The following is a 26749-nucleotide window of genomic DNA, read 5'->3' on the forward strand; positions in this document are numbered from 1 at the left end:
AAGCTGCCTTGCAACTGAAGAGAAAGGGAGGCAATCTTAAAAAAAGAGACAAATTTTAGGCCACGGCTCTGTCACCTCAGCATGGATGTTGGCATCTTGCTGCCCTCCAGCCTGACCCCTCCTGGGTGGTGCTGCCTCCATCTCATTCTGCAATCTCAGCTCCTTCCTTTGCAGCAGACCAGATTTCGGTCTTCACCGCCAGGGGCTGACGGGCCATGGCCGCCTTGGCTGATGGGCTGTGAATGCTCTCCTGTCTCTCCAAAGCTGCTCCACTGGCAGAGAGATGCCAAGAGCGGCAGGCAGCAAACAAACAAACAAAAAATCACCCCTCCAGCTCTTTGGAGATCAAAACCAAGACAGATGGGCAAGTCTGGCCTCCGCTGGTGGTTGCAACTTGCCAGCAAGTTTAGAAATCTGAGTGAAAGGCAGGATATGAAAGTCATACAGAGATTTATACCCAGATATGCAGAATGTTGATGTGTGTCTTTTAATCTGTTTTCAGTTTGTCGCTGACTTTACATTTTCCTTTGAATGTTTTAAATGGATGTTTTTTGACTCTTCTTACTGATAATTTCATTGTCTTCTCCTGACTGTGCCCCCAAATCCCCCAGTAATAAGATCATTAAGTTTGCAGATGATACAACAGTGGTTGGTTTAATCACGGCTGGAGACGGGGAGGCGGCCCATAGGAAGGAAGTTGAGCAGTTGGGGGAGTGGTTCAGGAAAAACAACTTACTGCTTAACTCAATTGCGCAGTAAAGGCTTCTTTGCAATCCGCACTAGAATGACAACTTTGTCCTGTGAAGCTCTTTGGTTTTCACCCTTTCATGTTTGATGGTGGGTTTTCTGCTACTGCATTGGACACCACTTTGGACGCTCTGCAGAGAAGTGGCTTATCAAAGCTGGAAGCGGAACGATATCAAAGTATCTTTGCCTCGCAGCTGCTCCTACAGAAAAACAAAGCAACAAGCCCTTTTGCAAGATGTTTCCCATATGGAAGGTATTTCATCACTGCAGGCAGCCAGCAATGTGAAAAGCACAGCAGTCCACGTGAAAAGGATTTAGGGGTCTTAGCAGACCACAAGCTTAACATGAGTCAACAGTGTGATGCAGTAGCAAAAAACAACAACACCCTAATGCTATTCTGGGCTGCATCAACAGAAGTCGAGTGTCCAGGTCAAGGAAGTAATTGTTGTTGTTTAGTCATTTAGTGGTGTCCGCCTCTTCGTGACCCCACAGACCAGAGCACGCCAGGCCCTCCTGTCTTCCACTGCCTCCCGCAGTTTGGTCAGACTCATGTTTGTAGCTTCGAGAACACTGTCCCACCATCTCTCTTTTTTTTTTTTAGAATAATATTTATTGAGGTTTTGAAAAATTACAAAAATAAAGAAAAAAAGGAAAAACAGAAAGAACAGAAGAATAAAAACAATTTAAAAAAAGAAAAAAAACAAATCATTCCTTCCATAACTTATCTTTCATTTGCTTGTTTCCTTGACCTCCTCACACCTCCCTTTTTTGTATTCTAGTTCAATTAGCTATTTCAGCAAATCCTTTCCATCTTTGTTTTTATCCTAATAGTTTATCTTAATATAATGTAACTTTACATTCTCACCAATTAACAATCTATTTTTACTTAATCCTTTATAACATTTCTGCTAAAACCACGTAACTTCATTCCAACATCCTTCTAACATTCATTAATTTTACAATGTTTCTGTAAATAGTCTTTAAATTTCTTCCAATCTTCCTCCACCGACTCTTCCCACCATCTGGTCCTCTGTCGTCCCCTTCTCCTTGTGCCCTCCGTCTTTCCCAACATCAGGGTCTTTTCCAGGGAGTCTTCTCTTCTCATGAGATGGCCAGAGTCTTGGAACCTCAGCTTCACGATCTGTCCTTCCAGTGAGCACTCAGTGAGCATTCCTTAAGAATGGATATGTTTGGTCTTCCTGCAGTCCATGGGACTCTCAAGAGTCTCTTTCAGCACCAGAATTCCAAAGGATCAATTCTTTGGTGATCAGCCTTCTTTATGGTCCTTTATGCTCTCACTTCCATACATCACTACTGGGAAAACCATAGCTTGAACTATACAGACCACTTTTTCTGCCTTGGTCAAACCACACCTGGAATACTGTGTCCAGTTCTGGGCATCATAATTTAAGAAAGATGTTGACAAGCTGGAACATGTGCAGATGAGGGCAACCAAGATGTTCAAGGGTCTGGAAGCCAAGCCTGATGAGGAACGGTTGAGGGAGTTAGGGATGCTTAGTCTGGAGAAGAGGAGGTTGAGAAGAGATATAAGTGCCACCTTCAAATACCTGAAGGGTTGGCCCATGGAAGAGGGAGCAATCTTGTTTTCTGCTGCTCTAGAGGGTAGGACCCAAACCAATGGATCCAAGTGACAAGGAAGGAGATTCTGACTAAAGATCAGGAAGAACTTTCTGAGAGTAAGAGCTGCTTGACAGTGGAACTGTCTCTGATTCACTGGAGGTTTTTAAAGAGAGGTTGGATCCTTTCACTGTGATTCTTGCATTGTAGGGGGCTGGACTAGATGACCCTTAGGGTCCCTTGTAACCCTACAGTTCTACGATTCAATTGTTCTAATGCCTCTCTATAGCAACCTTCTCCAACCCGGTGCTCTCCAGACCACAAGTCCCATCAGTCCCATCATGTAGTCGAAAACATTTGGAGGGCATCCGGTTGACAAAGGCTTCCATATACCTCCGCTATCTGCATTCTCCCTTTTGAAATATTGGATTGTGTGTGTGTGTGTGTGTGTGTGTGTGTGTGTGTGTGTGTTGATTAACACTCCAGTACTTGGGGAAAAACCAAGGGTGAACTCTCAGCATCTCTTTCTGAAAAATGGGTCCCCAGTGGGAAATGGCTCTGACTCATTTTGGGTATAGTTGTAATCTTTTCTTGAAAATGTTAATTAAATGATTGATTTACTGAGAGCTTTAACTAACTCTGATAAGCTCACACAATTTCCTGGCCAGTAATTGCATTTTCCTCCAGGGGTTAGCTAAGAAAGTGATGTTGAGGGGCAGAGGGAGGCTTATTCCGCACTAGAAGTTCAGTGAGAGGTTTTTGCCTTTGGGCCTTGAAGAACGCGAGATATGAAGCAAGTTGGACTGTTTTCTAGCACGGCCTTATCTCTATTCTTTCCTCCTCCTTTCATTTTCTCAAACATTAGAAATGGACCGGAAAATGCTTGCAGCAAAAAGAGCAGCCATCTCAATGAGCGGTGGGATTTTGTTTTGTTTTGTTTTTCAAGTCTCTGGCGAGGCAGGCCGCCATACCTCATGAAGACTCTTTGGTTCACTTCAAACAAATGCACATATCTCCATCAGGGAAATGCTGTTTGTGGCTATAGGAAGAAAACATGGGTTTGTGAGTTTGTCTTTTGATTCCTGAGCCTTTCTGCCCCAGTGTTATTTGTGGAGCAGATTGGATAGGTAGTGAAAACCAGTGGGCAAGGTCCCTATCCATCTCCCATCACCAAATTTGTCAATCTTAGGAGCCCCTGTTCCTACATGCATTGAAGTTAAGCATGGAAAGAGAGGCTGTTTGACCTTTAAAATATGTCCTTGTGAGTTCCTCCCAAAGTTCCCCTCTTCTTCTAGCATAGAAAAAGACCACACATTTGGTAAGTTTAAAATGGTTTACTTACATAGTCTGCAAAGGTCAGATTCATGTGCTTTTCCATACAGCATTCAGAAAGTGTTGCACAGGCAGTAAAACGTGACTTAGTTACAGTGGTGAAAGAACTCTTTGCATGCTGAGCTTCTCAAGTAGCTTGAGGGGAAGAAAGGCCTTCATTACCTAGTCCCTCTCAAGGTGAACTAAACCTGGCAGGACACCTTACTCTATGGTCTTAACCCCTTCATGCATTAATTAGACTTATGCACGTTGGTGATATGAGGCTGGTTACTGTACACCTACACCCTTGACAGAAGCTTAATACAGCAGGAAGTGATGACCACCAACCTCAACAGCTTTAAAATAGAATTAGACAAATTCATGGAGAAAAGGACTATCAATGGCTACTAGCCAGAATGGGTGAGCTTTGTCTTCATTGGTCAGAGGCAGCAGTGCTTCTGAACACCAGCTGCTGGAAAACACAGGTGGGGAAGTACTTTTATGCCCAGATCCTGCTTGTGGGTTTGCCACTGTAGGATGTAACATCAATGAAGCAGTCAAATACAACATTTCCTGTTTGCCCAGAGTGGACACCCAGGGGAATGTTGCTCCAGCCAGGAGGACTTCCTGTCACACCTGGTCTGGAGCATTTTCCTCCTGCTTGTGACCAGGTAGATGGGCGTGACCCTGGCAGACCCTATAAAAGGACTAGTCACATAGCCATCTTCCTCTCACTCTTCTTGACTCTCTTGATGCCTTTTGCTGTCTGCTGGCTCTCAGCCAGCAGCACATGGGCTCATCCCTCACAGAGGGTGAAGCCACACTTTTCTCTGCAACTGTTAACTACAGGCTAAAGCCTGCCTTCAGGATCATACTGTGAACTGAATGTAAACCTCATCATTACTTTTAAAAGAAGGCTGTTGTGTCATTATTGTTTTCAAGAGAGAACTAAAGGGGATTTTGGGACGCGGGTGGCGCTGTGGTCTAAACCACAGAGCCTAGGGCTTGCCGAGCAGAAGGTCGGTGGTTCGACTCCCCGCGACGGGGTGAGCTCCTGTTGCTCGGTCCCTGCTCCTGCCAACCTAGCAGTTCGAAAGCACGTCAAAGTGCAAGTAGATAAATGGGTACCGCTTCGACGGGAAGGTAAACGGCGTTTCCGTGCGCTGCTCTGGTTCTCCAGAAGCAGCTTAGTCATGCTGGCCACATGACCCAGAAGCTGTACGCCGGCTCCCTCGGCCAGTAAAGCGAGATGAGCGCCGCAACCCCAGAGTCGGCCATGACTGGACCTAACGGTCAGGGGTCCCTTTACCTTTACCTTTAAAGGGGATTTGCCAGGAACAATCCAATCTGCACAAGCCAGACTGGATCACTCAACTTACATGGTTCTAACAAATCCATCAACTAGCTTCCAGCAATGTGCAAGGGAATGTGCTCTGCTACAATCTCACTATCCTCTCCTAATATCCTCAGCATTCCCACAGCTACAAGAGGCATCTGGTTGGCTTTTGCAAGAAGAGGATGCTGGCGGACCATTGACCTGATTCAGCTGTCTCTGCTTATATCAGGGGTCAGCAAGCTTTTTCAGCCATGGGCCGGTCCACCGTCCCTCAGAGCATGTGGGGAGCCGGACTATATTTGGGGGGGGGAGAACAAATTCCTATGCCCCACAAATAACCCAGAGATGCATTTTAAATAAAAGCACACATTCTACTCATGCGAAAACACCAGGCAGGCCCCACAAATAACCCAGAGATGCATTTTAAATCAAAGGACTCATTCTACTCATGTAAAAACACGCTGATTCCCAGATCATCCGCGGGCCGGATTGAGAAGGCGATTGGGCCAAACAACAGCAGCAAGAGTATTGTTAGCCCAGAAATGGAATCAAGAAGGAATCCCGACAAAAGAAGAATGGCAGACAAAATTAATGGACTACGCAGAATTGGATAAAATGACAGGAAGGATTTGAAACCTGCGGGACCAGAGATTCACAGAAGATTGGAGGAAATATACGAACTATTTGAAGAGCAACTGTAATCAACAAATTACACTAGTAGGACTACAAGAAGTTTTGTGAGGAGGACTATATGAAAAATTGCAAAGTAGAGAAAGAATAGAGATATTAGTTATGAGATTTAAATGTAATAGTGAAAGTAAGAAAAATTGAGTAAACAGATTGGAAAATTTTCAGATGTGATTGATGGAAGTAAAAAAAAATGTATAAGATATAAAAGTATGTTTAATTATTGTTGAAAATGATATGTAAAAAAAACTAATAAAATTTATTTTTTTAAAAAAAGAGAGAGAAGGCGATTGGGCTGCATCCGGCCGCAGGGCCTTAGGTTACCTACCCCTGGCTTATATTCTTACGGCTGTGGAGAAGGGGGGGGGGCTCTCCTTCCTTAGAGGATTTTAAACAGAGGTTGGGGGGCCATCTGTGAGGGATTCTTTCCTGCATTGCAAGCATTTGGACCCCAATGACCCTTGGGATCCCTTCCATCTCTGCAGTTCCATGATTCTTAACATACCAACATTAATAGGTGTTGTTTCAAAGCTGTCCATGGGGACTTCTGCTGTGAAAGACACAGCAACAAACAGAGTTCTGTTCAGCTGGCAATCGGAGTCCTAGCCAAAGGAAATCAGCTGGAAAGGGGGCAAGTTGGGGGTGAAGGCAATGGGTGACATTGAAGCCTTGGTGTCACTGCAGCCAAGGGCTTAGTTCTAAAGTAAAACAGCCCTGGATAAGACAGCTGGAGAATGTGGAACAGCAGATATATAGATAGATATATATTGTCATTGATTCATAGGATACATGACCCCTGACTCGGCTGTCTTGAGTCTGACCTAATGCCAGAAGTTTCTAGTTTAGCCTGTCAGAAGAGCTTACAGGAGATGATGGACGCCGGAGTTTGTGTCAATACAAGAGGGCCTTTTGTCTGCTGCAATAAAAATTGCTTTAAATTGGAGACACGGTTTGCTAAAAGAGATTATTGTAGGGGTTCCAGGAACTCTGGTGTCCTGGCAGCAGAGCAGTGAAAACCGTAGAGGGGGAAACTGGGGGTGTTCCTGGAAAACCCTGAGCTGCGAGGGGGCAGGTGCAGGAGAGGAGAGGCAGGGAGATCACCTGCTGGTGACAATGGGAAATGGCAGAGAGGTTGCACAAAGGGGAAACAGCACTTTCGGACCTGCAGTTTTTAAAAAAGAGGTCGCCTTTTGTGAAGCCCAAAGCCAGTTCTCCACAGCAGGGGCGGCAGGAGGCGGGGGCTAGCAATCTGCCTTGATGCAATTTCACTGCAGAGTTTTAAAAGAAAATCTACAGCAGAATTTAGTGGCGCACGGACACGGTGATCTGAGCCAGAGCTCAGCCTTGGATCACTAAAAGGGAGGTATTAAAATTCATTTGAATTAAAGTGTGTAAGAGAGGCGGGGTGGAGAGGGAGGGAGAGACTTTGCTAGAACTGTTTCAGGACATTATGAATTATATTTTGCAAGGATAAAGAAGAGTGCAGAGCTGGTGGATTAAATTGCAGAATTGGCCAATCCATTCTGTTCTGCACATGTGTGGCATTGTAGGGAAGCAGGGCAGCTGAGATTGTAGGACAGCCATGAACACAGGAGCAGTTATTTATTTTGTATTTCATAACAGTTATACACCCTTTGATTGGTGGGGAGGGGGACCCAACCCTCGAAGTGGGTTAAGGCAATGAATTGATCAACAAGAAAAATTAGCAACAATGATTTAAAGCTTTCAGAAAGTTAAAACAACCACAAACTAAAGCTCATGTCTACCTTCTAAACATCTGGGTAAGGTAAAGGTAAAGGGACCCCTGACCATTAGGTCCAGTCGTGGCCAACTCTGGGGTTGCGGCGCTCATCTCACTCTATAGGCCGAGGGAGCCGGCGTACAGCTTCCGGGTCATGTGGCCAGCATGACTAAGCCGCTTTTGGCGAACCAGAGCAGCGCACGGAAATGCCGTTTACCTTCCCGCCGGAGCGGTACCTGTTTATCTACTTGCACTTTGACGTGCTTTCGAACTGCTAGGTTGGCAGGAGCAGAGACCGAGCAACGGGAGCTCACCCCGTCGCTGGGATTCGAACCGCCGACCTTCTGATCGGCAAGTCCTAGGCTCTGTGGTTTAACCCACAGCGCCACCCGCGTCCCTAAACATCTGGGTAGGCTTGTCTAAACAAAACTGTTTTTAGCAGATGCTGGAAAAGAGTACAGGGAAGGTGTCTGGTATCAATACGCAGGGAGTTCCAAAGTGCCACACTAAAAGATCGAGTTCTCACAAACACTGAACTCCCTGTTAAGTCGCTGCCAGTTGGTGGCTGAGTGTGCATTTATTGGGTAAGGTGTTGCAAAACACAGAAATAGTCTCCAGGGGCTTCTAGTGAGTGTATGCTTCTGGTTCTTTTTCCTCTACTCTGCTCATTTTTTCAGATTTTCTATATTCTAATAAACTCCTGTTCCTCCCATTATATTTTACAGCTCTCTCAAAAAGACTATTACACTACAGCAAAATGTTGCATATCAGTGAGGAATCCGCTTCACTGATAATATATCAACAGGCAGAATGCACAGAGAGACAGCCTCAACCATACGACTTGCACATTAATGATTTCTAAAACGCACAAGTCAAAAAATGTGAAATAAACTCATAACATCAGGGACAGGCGGCGGCTGCAATCCTAACCCTGCTTCCCTGCAAATGAGCCCCATCAAATTCAGTAGGAGTTGCTTCCGAGTAGACATGGTTAGGATTGCGGGCTCAGTCGGGCTTGAGGTATAAACTGCTGAAATCAAGGAGTCTACTTTGAGCATGAGTACACCTGGCTCTAATCCATAGTGGATAAATAAAACTCGAAGTTCTCCTCTTTGGAAAATCAGAATCCCTTTTCAGATGCTCATTAGGTGCAGGAACTGGGCTATAGCCTGGCTCTAACTCTGTGATAGAACCATTTTGTTGTTGTTGAGTCGTTTAGTCATGTCCGACTCTTCGTGACCCCCTGGACCAGAGCACGCCAGGCACTCCTGTCTTCCACTGCCTCCTGCAGTTTGGTCAAACTCATGCTGGTAGCTTCAAGAACACTGTCCCACCATCTCATCCTCTGTCATCCCCTTCTCCTTGTGCCCTCCATCTTTCCCAGCATCAGGGTCTTTTCCAGGGAGTCTTCTCTTCTCACGCGGTGGCCAAAGTCTTGGAGCCTGAGCTTCAGGATCTGTCCTTCCAGTGAGCACTCAGGGCTGATTTCCTTCAGAATGGAGAGGTTTGATCTTCTTGCAGTCCATGGGATTCTCAAGAGTCTCCTCCAACACCAGAATTCAAAAGCATCCATTCTTCGGCAATCAGCCTTCTTGATGGTCCAGCTCTCACTTCCATACATCGCTACTGGGAAAACCATAGCTTTAACTATACGGACCTTTGTTGGCAAGGTAGAATCATAGTGTCATGGAATTGTAGAATCAGAAGGGGCCTTGAGGGTCATCTAGTCCAACCCTCTGCAATGCAGGAATCTCAACTAAAGCATCCGTGACAGATGCCCATCCAACCTCTGCTTAAAAACCTCCAACACAGGAGTCCACAACCTCCCAAGGGAGGCCATTCCACTGTCAATCGGCTCTTACTGTCGGAAAGTTTTTCCTGAAGTTTAGTTTGGAATCTCCTTTCTTGTAACTTGAATCTATTGGTTTGGGTCCAACCCTGCAGAGCAGGAAAAGACAAGGTTGTTCCCTCTTCCATGTGAGAGCCCTTGAAGTTGTCCTGAGTCCCTTCCAATTCTTTGGCTCCTGGATGTATTTATTTATTTTTTATTACAAAAATGGCTTTTAATAGTGCTATGCTTACTACAGTCATACCTCATGTTACGTTTGCTTCAGGTTGTGCGTTTTCAGGTTGCGGCCCGGGTTACTTCCAGGTTTTGCCACTCGCACATGTGCAGACGTGCAAAATGACATCATGCGCATGCGCAGAAGCGGTGAATCACAACCCGCGCATGTGCAGACGCGGGTTGCGTTCTTTTCAGGTTGCGAACAGGCCTCCAGAACGGATCCCATTGGCAGCCAGAGGTACCAGTGTATCTGCATTTGAATAGATTTGTATTTTATGTAGTTTTAATTCTATTAGAGTTTAATCATTTTTAACGGTTATCCTTTCTATGCTTTTTGTATTTTTCTTTGTGTTGTTTCAATTTGTGTAAGCCGCCTTGAGTCTGGGGGGGATAGCAGGTTTTAAATAAAAATAAAATAATAATAATAATCCCTGAAGAGTGCAGAACAGCTAACAAAGGGGAATAGCATGTGGACGGCCCAGCATAAATCCCCAGCTAGTGTTCTCCTGTTGCATCGACGAGTCATTACAGAATACAAATTGGAAAGAAAGGGAGAAACCTGCAGCAGTCTGGAGGATCCCCATCTTGCTTAGCAGCTGAACAAAAAGGAAATCAAGTCTCGGGCGCACGTAACCCAGAAGTGGCATATTAATTCAAATTGCATCAAATTTATGGGTTGTGACGGACCTCCAGCTGAGATAATGATTGCATTGTAAATAAATAAACCAAAGGATGCGCAATTCAGGAGCCTTTTGCTCCAATTGCTCTTTACTTAACAGCCGTTGATTGCCATCTGGAACACGCACAAATCTTCTCCTGCTTCAGGTGCTCAAGGGAACAGGTAAGGGTCCAAGCCGGGTGCATCAGCCCCACCCACAACATACCTGTACCTGCTGGCCCCACCCCCAGCGCTTATGTGTTCAGCATGAAGACCCGCAGTGTGATCCACCACATTCAACTGAATGAGGTTTGAATCCACCTTGGGTCAGGGATTCTGACTGCGGGAAGGAGTCTAACCACAGTGGCTTGTCTGCAAGAATCTCCATTCTAATAACAATAATAATAATAATAATTTATTATTTGTACGCCGTCCATCTGGCTGGGTTTCCCCAGCCACTCTGGGCGGCTTCCAACAGAACACTAAAATACAATAACCTATTAAACATTAAAAGCTTCCCTAAGCTTGTTTTTCTGTTTGACATCTGGTGGGAGGGTGTTCCACAGGGCGGGTGCCACCACCTAGAAGGCTCTTTGCTTGGTTCCCTGTAAGTTTGCTTATCACAGGGAGGGAAACGCCAGAAGGCCCTCTGCACTAGACCTCAGCATCCTGGCAGAACGATGGGGGCAGAGACACTCCTTCAGGTATACTGGGCCGAGGCCGTTTAGGGCTTTAAAGTTCAGCATCAACACTTTGAATTGTGCTCAGAAACGTACTGGGAGCCAGTGTAGGTCTTTCAAGACTGGTGTTATATGGTCTCAGCTGCCGCACCCAGTCACCAGTCTAGCTGCCGCATTCTGGATTAGTTGTAGTTTCCGGGTCACCTTCAAAGGTAGCCCCACGTAGAATGCATTGCAGTAGTCCAAGGAGATTCAATATGAATTCATTAAAGGAGCCGGGGGGGTGTTGGATGTGCAAACACTGCCTTGCTTTAAACGCCAGTGCATTCTTCCGAAAGCCTGAGGGAGCTCTAGAAGCCCCTGCTTTCGACACTTTCCAATGTGGTCACAAATATCTTTATTTCCTTTCCATATAAACTGCTCTGCAGAGACCTAATGGGGCAAGGAGGGTGATAGGCGTATCCAGTGATGCTCTGCATGCTTGATCTTTCCATGGCTCTACATCCTCCAGATGTTGCTGGACTACAAATCCCGTCACCATTGGCCCTGCTGCCTGAAAAGGCTGATGGGAGTGGAGTCCAGCCGCCAGCTGAGATGCCCAAACACCACCCAAACCATTGCTGTTTTAATTAGTGAAAAAGTAAGCAGATTCTCTTTTGCAGCTGTCACTTGATATTGCAATTATCAGGGGAATCAGGCCTTGCAGATAGGCCTCACTAGGATACACAACTGGTAGAAGTTAACTCAAAGAGGAACTCTAGGATCAGAATTCTGAGTCGGTAGCACCAGATTCAGCAAATTTGAATTCCAATGTTGTTCTGATTCATCTATTCCGTCTCCATCGCTGCTCTGCCAGTTTTTGCTCCTCCATTGAGTTAGTCACAGACTCAAGACCTCTTTGTCAGCTCCGCGTTCAGCCACCTTCCTCCTGAATTCTCCAACAGTCGCCATCTGCATAATCCTTGTCCTAAATCACAGCCCAACAACCACAGCGCTCGTTAGCTGCTGTTTAATTAAGCAATATGGATCCTGCCTTGATATTTACAATTCCACTCGCTCTGATTGATTGGTGAAAATGTCTCATTTTTAAATACGGCAGCCATAAAGTTTAATACCGCTTGACTTATTGCAAGTTTCATTTACCGCTCCAGATGCCAATCCGGCCCAACCCAAAGCTAGGAGCCGCTGGCCTATTAAATCAATGCTAACTGTGCATGCAGAAATAGATGATGAGCTTCATTACAACCGGTTTGCTGGGCAATTATTGAGATCTGGATTTACACACTCGTGCAAATCCAACACTTCTTCTCCTGGTCTCCGTTAAAGAGGCGAGAGAGGAACACGTGAAGAAAACATTTCATGCAGACCACTGCAAAGTTCTCACGCTCCGCTTCTGAAATCATGGACAGCTCTTTTTCAAAACGCTCAAGATCTAATTACCTAGACAAGGTGCCCATCCTAGAAACAAGGTTATTTGTGGTTCTGGGAAAGCTGAAGATCTTCAACAGCCAGGAATGAAAGGGAGTTGGAGGGCTGGAACATCTGCAAGGCCAAAGGTTCCCCAGTGGTAGAGCTTTTCGTGAGAGATGGTGCCATAGAGGCAGTGATGGCCAGCATGGAAGGCTTTCAAAGATTAGACAAATTCATGGAGATGGCTATTGATAGCTACTAGTCAGGAGGGCTCGGCTCTGCCTCTGTAGCTTCTGAATCCAAGTTACTGGAAACCACAGGAGGGTTGTTGTTGTTTACTCGTTTAGTAATGTCTGACTCTTCGTGACCCCCCTGGACCAGAGCATGCCAGGCACTCCTGTCTTCCACTGCCTCCTGCAGTTTGGTCAGACTCATGCTGGTAGCTTCGAGAACACTGTCCCACCATCTCATCCTCTGTCGTCCCCTTCTCCTTGCCCTCCATCTTTCCCAACATCAGGGTCTTTTCCAGGGAGTCTTCTTTTCTCATGAGGTGGCCAAAGTATTGGAGCCTCAGCTTTACGATCTGTCCTTCCAGTGAGCACTCATGGCTGGTTTCCTTCAGAATGGAGAGGTTGGATCTTCTTGCAGTCCATGGGACTCTCAAGAGTCTCCTCCAGCACCATAATTCAAAAGCATCAATTCTTCGGTGATCAACCTTCTTTATGCTCCAGCTCTCACTTCCATACATCACTACTGGGAAAACCATAGCTTGAACTATACGGACCTTTGTTGGCAAGGTGATAGCTCTTGAACTCAAATCCTGCTTGCATGGCATCCGGTTGGCCACTGTGAGAATAGGCTGCTGGACTAGATGGGCCATTGGCCTGATCCAACCTCAGGGCTTTTCTCATGTTCTGCTTTGCATGCAGAAGGTCCCAGGCTAATTCTCCAACACCTCTAGGTGGGGCTGGGAGGGACCCCATCTGAAACCCTAGAAAGCAGCTGCCAGTCAGTGTGGACAGTGCTGAGCTAGATTATGGTTACCAGATGTCCCCGTTTCCCGGGGGAAATCCCTTATTTACCGATCCGTCCCCAGAATGTCCCCAGATCTCATTTAATGTCCCCGGATTTATATTTTAAGTGTTGTAGATTTATTAGTAGGGAATGAATGTTGCATGATTGATTCAACGGCACAAGACACATCATATGGGGACTTCCGGTGAGGCAAAATGGTGGGCACCATGGCAGCGAGCAGCTCTTGAAGCCAGCCAGAACCAACTGCACTACCAGGCTGGCTCCGAGCTGCTGAGACTGCCACTGCCACTGCCAAGGGGGAACCAGGGATGCCCGGCATGTCAACTGGGGGAACTGCTGACCCCCCAACCCAAATTGAACCAGGAGCAAGAGTGCCTGGCCACCCAGCCAACTGCCCGGCAGCACTCCAGGGCCAGGAAAACCCTGATGCAGGGATAAGAAGGAGAGGAGCAGGAGAAGGAGAGGAGACCACAGAAGAGAAGATATTACTTCTTAATTTTTTTAAGAGCTTGGATTTGAAGAAGAGTTTGGATTTGATATCCTGCTTTATCACTACCCGAAAGAGCCTCAAAGCAGCTAACATTCTCCTTTTCCTTCCTCCCCCACAACAAACACTCTGTGAGATGAGTGAGGCTGAGAGACTTCAGAGAAGTGTGACTGGCCCAAGGTCACCCAGCAGCTGCATGTGGAGGAGCAGGGAAGCGAACCCGGTTCACCAGATTACAAGTCTACCGCTCTTAACCACTACACCACACTGGCTTTCCAGTGTTTTAAAAAATACTCTCCAGTATTTAAAAAAATAATTTTTAATAACTTTTTTTTCTCTTTTCAAAAAAAAAAAAGGGTCCCCAAATTCTTTGGAAAAAATATGGTAACCTTAAGCTAGATGGACCTGAGGTCTGCTGACTCAGCATGTCAAGGTCTGGGATAGGCGAGTCTACTGAGACTTTTCATTACAGGGCTGCAGGTTCAAACCCTATGTTGGGCAAAAGATTCTTGCATTGCAGGGGGTTGGACTAGATGGCACTCACGGTCCCTTCCAACTCTACTGTGCTGGTCCCGGGGGGTTACCATGTGGCGTGGTCCGAGTCCAGTCCGAGGTCAAGGGTGTGGTATGGAGGCTGTCCGTTCAAGGCTGAAGCGGGGTCCAAGGCAGGGAGTTGGGTGGGGTCAGGAACTCTGGCAGAAGAGCAGGACAGGGTGCCGGCGGGAACAGGTTACCAACAATGTTGCTCCTGCAACCTGGGACTGGGGCTGGCTGGCCTGGAGGCGAGCACTCCTCCTGCAAGAACTTAGTTCCCTCCACTTCTCTGCCCTGAGCCTATGCAGCTCAGGAGAGGCTGGAGGGTTACCGGACCCAGAGGCAACCTCACCTTCCCCTGACGGGGCTGAGAGTGGAGCACCTGCAGGCAATGGGTCCTCCATCACCTCCGAAGCCAGAGCAGATTCAGCTGGTGTCTGCTCCTGAGGATCCGGCACAGGTGAGGACCCTTCAGCCTCAGGCCCCAGCCCCGGCTCAGCTGGTTCTGGAGGCAGGGACTCCTGTGCAGGCTGAGATTCCTCAGGTTCAGCCTCTGAATCTGATTCCCAGGCCATCACATCTACAGTTCTATGACACTATATTTTTGTGTGTGCCCTGCTCCACAAGTTGACCGAATGTATGAAGAGGGGGAATTGAAAAGTCCCCAACGTCTTCCCAAGAGACAAAAGGTTAAGCAGGGGAAGTCAACAGAAAATGCTACTAGCCGGAGAAGAGGTAACTGAGGTTGCAAAGGAAAGGCAGCTTGGTGTTAGGGAGTTTTAAAAGGCTCTTCGGATTAAAGAGAGCTGGAATAAGTGGACCACTCTATTAGAGAGGAAGAGATATTTGCATCTACCACATAAAAGCCTTCGTATTATGAACGCCAATGTTAATCTGCTGCTTAATAGTATAAGTTCAGCCATAATATATTCAGTCTTTTTTCAATCTTCTAAAGCCTAATTAAAATGAGCTGCCACACCAGGAGATGAACTCAATTACTGTCCAGTGGTATGTAAGCTTCAGAGACTTATTTCCAAAGCTCTCTGATGACCGTGTAATTTGTTAACAAGAAAACAAGGCAGAGCGCTTCAGGGTGACGCCGGGAAGTCTCATGGCACAGGTGCCTGCGAAGGTTGGATTATTTCTTGGCCCTGGGGACATCTGGAAGGGGCAGAACTTGCAAGCCCTGGGCTGAAAAAGCCACAGTCCAAAAACTCACATGCAAAACCAGACTGGGCAAGGGACTGATGAAAGAAGACTCCTTCCCTGATCGGTAACACAATCTGACTTTGTTCGGCAACACAAAAGATCATGCTCACTTGGTCTCAACACAATACACAAGCCTAACGACGTAAGTAGAGCCTAGTGGATCAGGCCCATGGCCCATCTAGTCCAGCATCCTGTTCTTACAGTGGCCAATTGGGGAAACCCGCAATAGGATCTGAGCAACTGGTATTCAGAAGCACTGCTGCTGAACTGTGGAGGGCAAGCAGAGCTATCCTGGCTAGCAACCTTCGATAGCCGTCTCCTCCTCCAGGAACTTGCCCAATCCTCTTTTAAAGTGGGAGCAAGTTCCATAGTTTAACTATGTGCTGCATGGCGGAGCTTTCTTTTAGCTATGCTAAATCTTCCAACATTCAGCTTCACTGAATGTTCGTGGGTCCTATCGCTCCAAAGGCTAAGTGTGCTGGGCCCGGGGGTTAACCCAAGCAACGCGGTCCAGGTCCAGTCCCGAATCCGAAGGTGCCACTAGGAGTCAGTCCGACAGAGCCAAGGCAGGACACCAGACAGGAAACCAGGCAAGGACAGGTACAGAATCTCAGGCAGGAACTAGCATACAGCAATGTTGCTCCCGCAACCTGGGGCAGGGTCCGACAGCCTTTTATCTTTGTTGGGGTAGCGGCTGGTCCTGATCCCCCAGCGACTCACCTCCCTGTCTCGCCCGAAGGTGAGCACTCCTCCTGCGAGTACTCAGGTCTCTCCTTCTCTCAGACCTTAGTCCCTGCAACTCGGGAGACGTCGGTGGGTTACTAGACCCAGAGGCCGCCTCAGCCTCCCCTGACCCAACCGGTAGTGGAGCAGCTGTAAGTGATGGCCCAGCTGGAGGCAATGAGGTCATCCCCGCATCTGGAGCCAGGGCAGGCTCAGGCCCCTGACTCAGCCCAGCTGGTGCTTGTTGCAGGGGAACCTGTGCAGACTGGGGCTCTTCAGAATCAGGCCCCAGACTTGGTTCAGATGCCGCTTGAGGCAGAGGATCCAGTGCGGAGTGAGACTCCTCCAGTTCCAAGTCCGAGCCTGAGTCCCAGGCCATCACACCAAGGCTAGAATGAACAAGCAGAAGTGAGATGGTCGAAGGTCTGGAAACCAAGCCTGATGAGGAACAGTTGAGGGAGTTGGGTATCTTTAGCCTGGAAAAGAAGACTGAGAAGAGATGTGATAGGCGTCTTCAGATATCCAAAGAGCTGTCACACGGAAGATGGAGCAAGCTTGTTTTCTCCTGCTCTGGAGGGGAGGACCCAAATCAAAGACTTCAAGTTACAAGAAAGAAGATCCCGACTAAACATCAGGAAGAACTTTCTGACGGTGAGACCTGTTTGACAGCGGAACAGACTCTCTCCCAAGATGGTAGGCTCTCCTTCGGTGGAGGTTTGTAAGCAGAGGCTGGATGGCCATCTGTCATGGATGCTTTAGCTGAGACTCCCGAGTTGCAGGAGGCTGGACTACATGATCCTTGGGATCCCTTCCAACTCTGCAGTTCTGAGATTTTATTACTTAAAATGGCAAGAAAAGAGACTTCAGATGAACACAAGTAGGGACTGGACAACCTTTAAAGTCCCTTCCAAATCTATGCTTCTAAAGGCGGTTTGCAGCTAGGGTAAATCAATATGGGACGACTCCAAAAGAAAAACCATTGCTTCTAAGTAGGGATGGGGAGACATTCGATTCAGTTTGCATTTAACGACAAACCTACCTAATTTACCCTTTCCGAAACGACACAAAACCCAACCCTCCTCTGAAATTTGCATTTCTCAGAATTTCACAATGCTGTTCTCCGGCCAAGTAATGTGCATATGCCAATAAATGCAAATATTAGTGAAAACAGCTTACAGAAATTGCTTATCGTTTGGGGAAATTGCTTTGCAAAAAAGTGTATACATTAGGCAAACTTGTGTATTAGGAGAAATTCGCTGATGGGTTTGCATAAGCGCCTGGGTTTCTATTTTTTGGAAAAATTGCAAGCTGATGAGCAAAAGTGAACTGAACTTGGAGGAATGAGAAACAGGCAAATTTTGTGATAGTCCCTGCTGGCCTTCATCCAGGAGAATTCAGTCTCCCTTCCACCTGAAGAGCAAAAAAGGAAGCTGCCATCACAGGTGCCCAACCACTTTGCTGAGGTCAGCCCTGGCGCAGCAAAATTTGGAAGCGTGAGCGACTGGTGCAAACCATCTCTGTGGGGCAAAGAGGATGCATCTGGTAGGTCAGGCCTATTCCAGGGAGCACATCTGCCAGGGAGAGGTGGTGGCTGGGGAGGGGAGGGTCCTTGCTCCAGTGCCAACTGGCCTGTGCTTGTTTCCTCCACACGGGGGAGAGGTACTTGGACGCAACTGCAGGAAGCATGCCTGGACTGCCTAGAGGCCATTCCCAGCGCAGCACAGGAGAAAAGGAGGGTTTGCAAGCCTCAATTTTTGCTCACTTGCCTGAGCCACAGGAGAGGGAGCAAGTAGTAGCAGCAGCCACAGCCCCCATTACTGACATTCAGCCCCCTCCCCAAACTGGCAAGCGGTGCTGCTGTGAATGTACATCCAGAACTCACTTTGCCATGGAGAATATTGCTTGGCATTTCCCTCGCTCGCCTAGTGCCAACGTGGGAATTTGTAGCCATGGAGTTGGCAGTATTTAGCTACCGGGGCTGTGAAGTGCTGCCCCCGCTCCTAAATTCGATCTGATCCTGGGTCCAATTCAGCAGCTCGGAGGAGTCCCAAAATGACCCGGGCCTCTCTTGCTGCAGAGGGTAGGATCCGAACCCATGGCTTCAAATTAAAAGGGAAGGAGATTCCGACTAAACACCAGGAATAACTTTCTGATGGTAAAGAGCTGTTCGACAGCAAAACAGCTCTCCTTCCTTGGAGGTTTTTAAGCAGAGGCTGGATGGCCATCTGTCATGGGTGCTTTAGCTGAGATTTCTGCATTGCAGGGGGTTGGACTAGATGACCCAAGGGTCCCTCCCAGCTCTACAATTCAATCATTCCAAGGCCAACCTGGATCTGGATCGCGCAAGGAATGTGCGGCCTAGGGAGAGTCCCAGAGGGCAGATAGAGAGGGCCAGAGCACTGCATTCAAAATAAAGAGGAAAACACCAGAAGTTGAGGAAAGAGAAGACTCGTCTCCCCCACCAAGGACCTTCAAATGTTAAAAGCAAACAGAAACCCTGTTCCGTTAAACAAAGAGCACGCTTCTGCATGCGCTTTGAAAAGCTAACAGTGAGAGGACTCTGAGGGGGTCCTTTCAAAGGTTGGGTGCTGCAAGGGAAGAAGCCCCCATTCCACTCATTTCAAGCAGTCAAATCTCCACCTGGGGTTGTGGATAGATGCAGGCAGGGAAAGGAACTATTTGCACTCATCGTTTCCAGTCGGGAGCAAATTGCATTGCACTAAGACACCATTTAGGGACGCGGGTGGTGCTGTGGGTTAAACCACATAGCCTAGGACTTGCCGATCAGAAGGTTGGCGGTTCGAATCCCTGCGACAGGGTGAGCTCCCGTTGCTTGGTCCCTGCTCCTGCCAACCTAGCAGTTAGAAAGCACGTCAAAGTGCAAGTAGATAAATACGTACCGCTCCGGCGGGAAGGTAAACGGCGCTTCTGTGCGCTGCTCTGGTTCGCCAGAAGCGGCTTAGTCATGCTGGCCACATGACCCGGAAGCTGTATGCTCCCTCGGCCAGTAAAGCGAGATGAGCACCACAACCCCAGAGTCGGCCACGACTGGACCTAATGGTCAGGGGTCCCTTTACCCTTTAAGACGCCATTTGCTTCCTTCCTCCAAGGATATTCTCTGCCTCCAGGACACAAACTAAACACAATAATGCAATCCTCGTTGTGGGATTGGTGGAATTTTCACTGCTCGCAGCTAGAGAACAGAGAGGGTTTGTTTTTTTAAAAAAGCACCCTTTCCTCCCTTCAGGACACTTTGGCGAGCCTCCCGGATCCTACTTCCATTGCTATCTGGTGACGGCAGCGAGAACAGAGAGACCTTAAGAGCAGACTCTGCCTAACAGCCTTTCTTCAGAGAAGGCCAATGAAGATCATGTAGTGATCTGCTCACCTCGTGCAATTAGGAATCCTATTGAGAGCATGGTAGAAACCTTTCTCAGCGCAAGGGCCGCATTTCCTTACAGGCAACCTCTGAGGGGCCACATCCCACAGGTGGGCAGGGTGTGGGTTTTCTCCTCCCTTCTGGAGCTTTTGGCAAATGATGCATTGTTGTGGCAGGTGGCCATTGCAAGACACCAATTGCTGGAAACCGGTGGAGGGAAGGGTGACTCTGGTGCTCAAATCCTGCTTGCGGATTGGGCAAGGTGAGAACAGGACACTGGACTAGACGGGCCATTGGCCTGATCCAGCAGGTGATCTTCTGATGTTCTTAGCAGCTTATCAAATCAAAAGCAGTTTGATTCACTGCAGCAGTTTGACTCACATCTGGCAGAGCTCTTCTTCGGCTTGCACCCAGCGGTTCTGAGGACATCTCCAAGGTCAAGTAAGGAATTGGTGGCTGAGCCAAGACCCACAGCCTTACACTTACACACACACACACACACACACACACACACACCCTCTAGTGTTTCAAGCCACAAAATGCCTCTCTGCACCCCGGGGCTGTTTTCGCACCAGGCATCTGTTTCCGCTTGGAAGCAGTAGGTCGGAGGCGGGTGCAGAATCTCAATTCCTCCAGGCGGCGTAAAGATTAATTACAAATGGACCTTTAAAAATAAATTTGACAATTTAGATGCAGGAGGAGAGAGGGAAATAAAGCTGTGACTCCCATTAGGAACAAGATGACTCCTAAATACACTGTGTTAACAGCGTTCAGAAGCAGCCGAAATGTCGGCCTCCAGCCAGCTGCCTTGGGCGCGTGAGCAGGAGGAGGCCGGAGGCAGCGGCTGCAGCTGCGCTGAGGGCAGACGAGTGTGAAAATTAATTAGGCACCAGGGCTTTTGCAGGCGAGGTGGGAGGGGAAACAGGGCAAGCCTCCCTGGACTGGCTTCTGAGCCAAATGCCCAATGCCGTCTCAAACGGCATGTCCAGGCCTAGAACAAGGGAAGGTGTGCAATGGCTGCACAGCTGATCCTGCCAACACCATTTGCACATTCTGCTGCCTCTCAGCTGCCCCGTCCAATTTCGCGCAGTCAGAGGCCTAAGGAAATACCTGCCGCAACAGGTTTGAGCAAGCCGGCCGGAGCAGACCCTGTGTGATGGCCTGGGACTCAGACTCAGAACCAGAGGGGTCTCAATCCGCACTGGATCCTCTGCTTCAGGCATCACCTGAACCAAGTCTGTTGCCTGATCCTGAAGAGTCCCATTCTGCACAGGTTCCCCTGCAACAAGCACCAGCTGGGCCTGAGCCTGCCCTGGCTCCAGATGCATGGATGACCTCGTTGCCTTCAGCTGGGCCATCACTTACAGTTGCTCCACTACCGGTTGGGTCAGGGGAGGCTGAGGCGGCCCCTGGGTCTAGTCACCCACCGATGTCTCCCGAGCTGCAGAGACTAAGGTCTGAGAGAAGGAGAGACCTGAGTACTCACAGGAGAAGTGCTCGCCTTTGGGCAAAACAGGGAGGTGAGTCATCGGGGGGATCAGAACCAGCCGTTACCCCGTCAGAGATAAAAGGCTGTCAGACCCTGCCCCAGGTTGCGGGAGCAACATTCCTGCTACCTGCCTGAGACCCTGTGCCTGACCTTGCCTGGTTTCTTGCCTTGGCCTTGTCGGACTGACTCCTCGTGGAATCCTTGGATTCGGGACCAGACCTGGACAGCGTTGCTCAGGTCAACCCCCGGGCCCAGCACACCCTGGACTGCTGGACCATATGAACGCAAAAAGAGCCTGGCCAGCTGCCCCTCCAGTCCCATCACTTCAAGGCCCCTTCCCAGGAAGTGTGTTCTCTGCTCACATCTCTGCTCAGCTTCCCAGGAAACGGCGAAAAGCTAGAAATTGACTTCAAAATGAAACCCGCTCGAAGACCACCCACATTAAGGGACCCTGCCTGGCTTTGCCGTCTAAAGGGTCTCTGAGCAGCCTGTAAAGAAATCAGCCCTCTGGAGGAGGCTCACTGCAGTCAGAACATGTCAGGCTAAGCTCATATACATCCCACCCTTGCTAGCATCTCTGAGATACGCAATGACGGACTACAAATTCTCCGGTTAGAACAGAGTGGATGAAAACTGAAAGAACAGGCTGTTTAGTAGAACAGATTTTCCTTTACGTTTTTATTTGAAAGGATTTGGATTTTGTTTTTTAAAAAAGGGGTCGATAATGGAGCCAAAATTCATCCCTGCCTCTTACCAAATGCCTCCTCTTAACCCTGTCCTGTTCAGGCTCCAGGAGACGATGGAGAAAGGAAGTCAACAGAGTGCCTTCCATGCGGAACTTCCTTCTGCTAATCCCTTTCTCCTTCATTGAGATTTATCTGTTGCCTATTCACTGAGCTGATTCAGCACCACACAAAGACTGGAAGTGGCGGGGGAGAGGGGGAACCGAAGGCATTCAGAGGCATTTAAGAACTATCTCCTTGGCCGCAAAGAGCAGCAGGAGGCAGATGCCTCTGCCAAGCCGAGCTTTTAGCTGCTCTCTCTGGCTAGGACATTTCAGCGCCCTCTAGCCGTGGCACTGACCAATTTCCCATTTTCAGGTAGGGCTGCAGCTATGGGGCTGACATCTAGCAGAGCTCATGGGAGCAGTCTCCCATTTGCACTTGGTCTCTTCACCACAACCTGGACCAGCCATCTTCAACCATTTCCTGGCCACTCCTCTAAATTGGACACTCTTCTGCTTCCTTTGGCGATCCCTCGTAGCCGAGTAAGATTGTCTTCCATGAAAACGGTCTTAACAGTGAGTCCATAGTAAAATGAAAATCAGATAGGTGGGACTTGGGGAAGCCCACTTTAAAATGTTTAGAAAAATAAGGATATGACAAGAATTTGTGTTGTTTTTCTGTTTGTGTTCTTTATTTGTGTTATAAAATGAATAAAAAAACTGGGGGGGGGGGGATTAACAGTGAGTCCATAAGGGACTGTGGAGCCAATTCTGGTGGATCCACACATCCTTCCCCAGTGGGGACATTGGTTTCTAGGCGGGAGTTGATCACAGTGACGGTTTGCCAAGCGTGCCTTCCTCTTAGCGAGTTTCTCCCTTTCGTCCTGAGTTCGAGCGTCGTCATTTTTTAAAAAAAATAATATTTATTACTTTTAAAGATTACAGAAAAGGAAAAGGAAAAAGACAAAAGAGAGAAAACAAAGAAAGAAAAAATACAATACAATATATAAACAATACAAAACACAACCTAAACACATTAAACTAAACTAAACAAAACCCTAACCCACCTTAACCCTAAACAAAACAAAACAATAACCATTTAAAAAACATACATCACACCTTTTCCATACTCTATCTTTCATTCCCTTGTTTCCTCGACTTCCTCTCACCTCCCTTTTTGTATTCCACTTCTATTAATTGTTTCAGCAAATCCTTTCCATCTTTCTCTATTTTCTGTCATATTATAAATATCTTGACATATTTTTTATCATTAAAACTAAAATACTTATATATGCTTAACTCCTTATAACATTTCTGCTAAGGCCATAAAATTTCTTTCCACCATTTTTCTATCATTCATTAATCTTACAGTATTTCTATATATAAACTTTAAATTCTCTATTCTTCTTCCACCATCTCCTCTCCCTGGTTTCGGATTCTGCCAGTCCTTTCCGTCAATTCCATATAGTCCATCAACCTGGAGATCTTATGTCCGAGGCTCTTAACTCTTTTCCAGGTCCCTTCTGCAGGTCTTCTTCATATTCTTTAATGCCAAAGAACAGATCTCGGGAAGACTCCAACCTAACAATGCTTTTATTCCTTCCAGGCAGGTCAGCCAAATTTCCATAGTTGAAGCTAAGGTCTATAAGATGTTTCATGACATGTTTCAAAATTCCTCCAAATCCAAAGGCCCCCAGAACTCCAATCTCCTCCAGACCCAAGTCCATGTCCCAAAAGTCAGTTAATCCCTGCATAGAGGGATCTTTCCAACTTTCCTTCTTCCGTCCAAGCCGGGATCCAATCCTCAAAATCTGGCTTTTTCTAGATTCAATCATAGAAGGCCTCAACTTATAATCCTCAATTTGCTTCTGTAAGACTGAGGATCCCGCTTGTGTTACTTTAGGCTCAACAACCACAGCTTTCTCTTTCTCCTCCACAATTTGTCCTGCCAAAGTAGATTCTTGTACCAAGTCCTGAATTATTTCTGTGTTGGTGCTCACTTTTTGACTCCAATTAGTCACTTTTTGTTCCAAGCTGTCAATTTTAAAAGACATGTCATCCGTCTTCTTATGAAGCTGTTCCAGCGAGTAGCTTATCTTGCATAATACCGTCACAATGGCTTCTCCTGTCAACATTTTGAGTGGTCCAAGGTCAATCTCTGGTTCTCACAATTACTTATCTTGCAGCTGGTGATTCCCCAGTTGCACTCCTGTGACAGTTTCAAAAACTCCCTCTAGAGGGAAACAGTCTCCACTTGTATCAATCCTTTCAGACACAATTCAAGCCATAAAAATAGTTTCAATTTCCAGTTACTTTTCCTCCTTTTTAAACGCAGAAGAGGACAATGGAAACAGTATCTTTCTCTTATTTAACTAGCTGTCAAAAATGTTTTGTTCACAGTCAATGAACTCTCTCAAAACTTCACTCTTTCTGGCAGCCCTTTCCAGGTTCGGAGCAGTGGTAATTTGGATTTTCACTCTCTCCTGCAGGCTCGCTAAGTCCAAAATTTCCCCCCTCTTCTCCTGTTTCCAAGGGGGGTTTTGTAGTTTTAACCGATGAAAATTTAATCCTTTGCCAAAAGCTTTCAAAGACTTTAGCTTATAACGTCTTTGCTTCAATCTATTTACAAAAGGGGAAGGCGGACTTCCTGTTTAAGACCTTCCCCGTTTCGGTGCCAAATTAAGGTATTTAAAGGTCCAATTTTCCGTTCTACTCACGGGTAGTTGTTTAAAATCCAATTGTCCACAGGAAAAAGTCAGCGCTCTCCGGCAACAGCAATGCGGCTTCACTCCGTGAAAGAAGCAGTCAATTTGAAGCACCGCGCCACTCACCCGACGTCGCTCCGGATCCCCGAAACCGGGTTTCCCCGCGAGTAGGGGAGGCACAAAAGGTGCCAGCCGAATCCCAGGTTCACAAGCTTCTCCCGCATGTGATTTCAGAGGGTCTCCGCCTTCGCCGTGGCGGTCAGACCCTGCTTTTCACGGAGCAAGTTCCTCCCGATCGGAGGAGCTCCGCCATTGCCAGAGGCGCCAACCCAGAAGTCCTGAGTTCGAGCAACTTCAAATCCCATGACACCTTTGGTAAAACCTGTTCTCCAATTGGAACGCTCGCAGGCCAGTGTTTCCCAGTTGTCGGTGTTTATGCTACATTTTTAAGATCGGATGCATGGGGGTCTTTGCTCAAGCAGGACAGATGTGTGGCAAATGTTCCTTGTGTTCAAGACCTCAGTGAAAACAACTGAAGGCTTATGACAGGCAGGGCGGGGGAGAGGCACGGAGAGGAAGGTGAGGATCACCAGTTACCATACATCCACTACAGCTTCTAAATAAGGTCCATCTTAATACCTTTAGCTCCCTGCAATAGGGAGGACGACACAGTGAACAGAATGATCCACCAGTGGAAGCATTAAAAGCTGGGTGTTGGGAGGGCTTGTTTCCAATGCCCATTTCTTAGTAATAATAATAATAATAATTTATTATTTATACCCCACCCATCTGGCTGAGTTTCCCCAGCCACTCTAGGCAGCTCCCAATCGAGTGTTAAAAACAATACAGCATTAGAGCAGCTTGGGTCATAGAATCATAGAACTCTGGAGCTGGAAAGGACCCAGGGTTCACAGAGACGTCCAACCCCTGTAGCGCAGGAACCACAGATCATGTAGCCTTTGCAGGAGTAGTTGACCCAGAAGGTTTTGCAGAGCCTTTTCGCCAAGAGGAGAAGATGCTTCTCCCAGAAAAGTTCGACTGGCCTCAAAAGACCTCGGTTTAGCAGGGCAGAAAGACAATTACAGCTTGGCCCCGGCTACCAAAGCTATACGCAGCCCACGCCACATGCCCTGCACAGCTCCCAAATTACAGACGCTTCCCCCACAGGAACGAGTCACACTCATCCCCTTTATCCAAAATCACAGTGATCAACCAAGTGTCCCAAACCCAAAACGTCCCTATTGTGCTTCTGCGCTATGAAGTTTCTCTTCGTTTCAGCTGATAATGCTCTTCAGGCAGGTTTCTCAAGCGCTCGGCAGCCTGTGGGGGGAAAAAGGAAATTGGTGTGTGCACTGTTAGAATTCCTGGTCTATGATTACAGTCATGGGATTTTTGTCTATCACATGACGGTGTGTGTTTTGACTCCACAGAGTGGGAAGTGACGGAGACAGGATGTTTGTGTTACTGTGTTCTGTGAAGTGGGACTATTGTCCTTTGTTCTTTCTCTCTTTGCTGTCTGATGCTAGAGAGAGAGGGAGCCATGGTGCAGTGCTCCGTGTGTGTTTAGATGTAAATAAAGTAGAATCGCCAAAATGCTGAGTTGCTGAGGTCTGTTGCGCATGATGTGCAAACTCTGCAGATCCCTATGTGTGCCGATGGCAGTTGGCATCGGTTGCTGTGATGTTCGGGCAGAAGAAAGCTTTTGAAGCTCCCGAACGATCGACCAGGAGGGAGAGAACACGCCAGACGGGCATGTGTCTCTGCTGGGGTCCTACTCGAGTGTAGACTGAACTCCTGACAGTCAAAGAGAAGGCCCAGGAAAAGGAGAGTCTCTCTGTCCCAATCCAACCAGGCCTCAAACTTGCCAAAGAAGAAAGGACTTAGAATATTCCAGCAATATTCACCACTGCCCCTCCTGCTGCCTTCTTTCTCGTTTCCACAAATCTCTGCCATAAATTGCCTTCTTAACCCATTCACAATGTGTATCTAAGAATGTAAGATCAGCCTGCTGGATCAGGCCAATGGCCCATCTGGTCCAGCATCATAGTGGACAACCAGATGTTGTGGGAAACCCAGAAGCAGGATTCAAGCACAACAGCCGGACTCTCCTCTCCTGTGGATTCCAAAACCTGATATATGAAAGCATTGCTGCGTAGACAGAGCAGAGCCATCGTGGCCAATAGCCATCGAAAGCCCTCTCCTCCACGAATTGGTCCAATCCGCTTGTAAAGCCATCTAGGATTGGCGGCCA

General features: G+C 47.5%; 1 protein-coding gene across 2 annotated transcripts in view; it reads right to left on the reverse strand.

The window, feature by feature from the left end:
* GALT (galactose-1-phosphate uridylyltransferase) overlaps positions 1-26749 on the reverse strand; it is a 396764-nt gene that overhangs the window by 357298 nt on the left and 12717 nt on the right. Inside the window, exon 11 of one of the 2 annotated variants that reach the window (XM_083575844.1) lies at positions 25239-25818. The exons of the other annotated variant lie outside the window; for it this stretch is intronic. Within the exon in view, the coding sequence (XP_083431970.1) occupies positions 25753-25818 (66 nt within the window). The 3' untranslated portion in view covers positions 25239-25752. Of the gene's footprint in view, positions 1-25238; positions 25819-26749 lie in introns of those variants that run through there. 2 annotated transcript variants of the gene reach the window in all.

Source organism: Podarcis filfolensis (assembly GCF_964270895.1).
Source record: "Podarcis filfolensis genome assembly, chromosome: 11".
NCBI lineage: Eukaryota > Metazoa > Chordata > Lepidosauria > Squamata > Lacertidae > Podarcis > Podarcis filfolensis.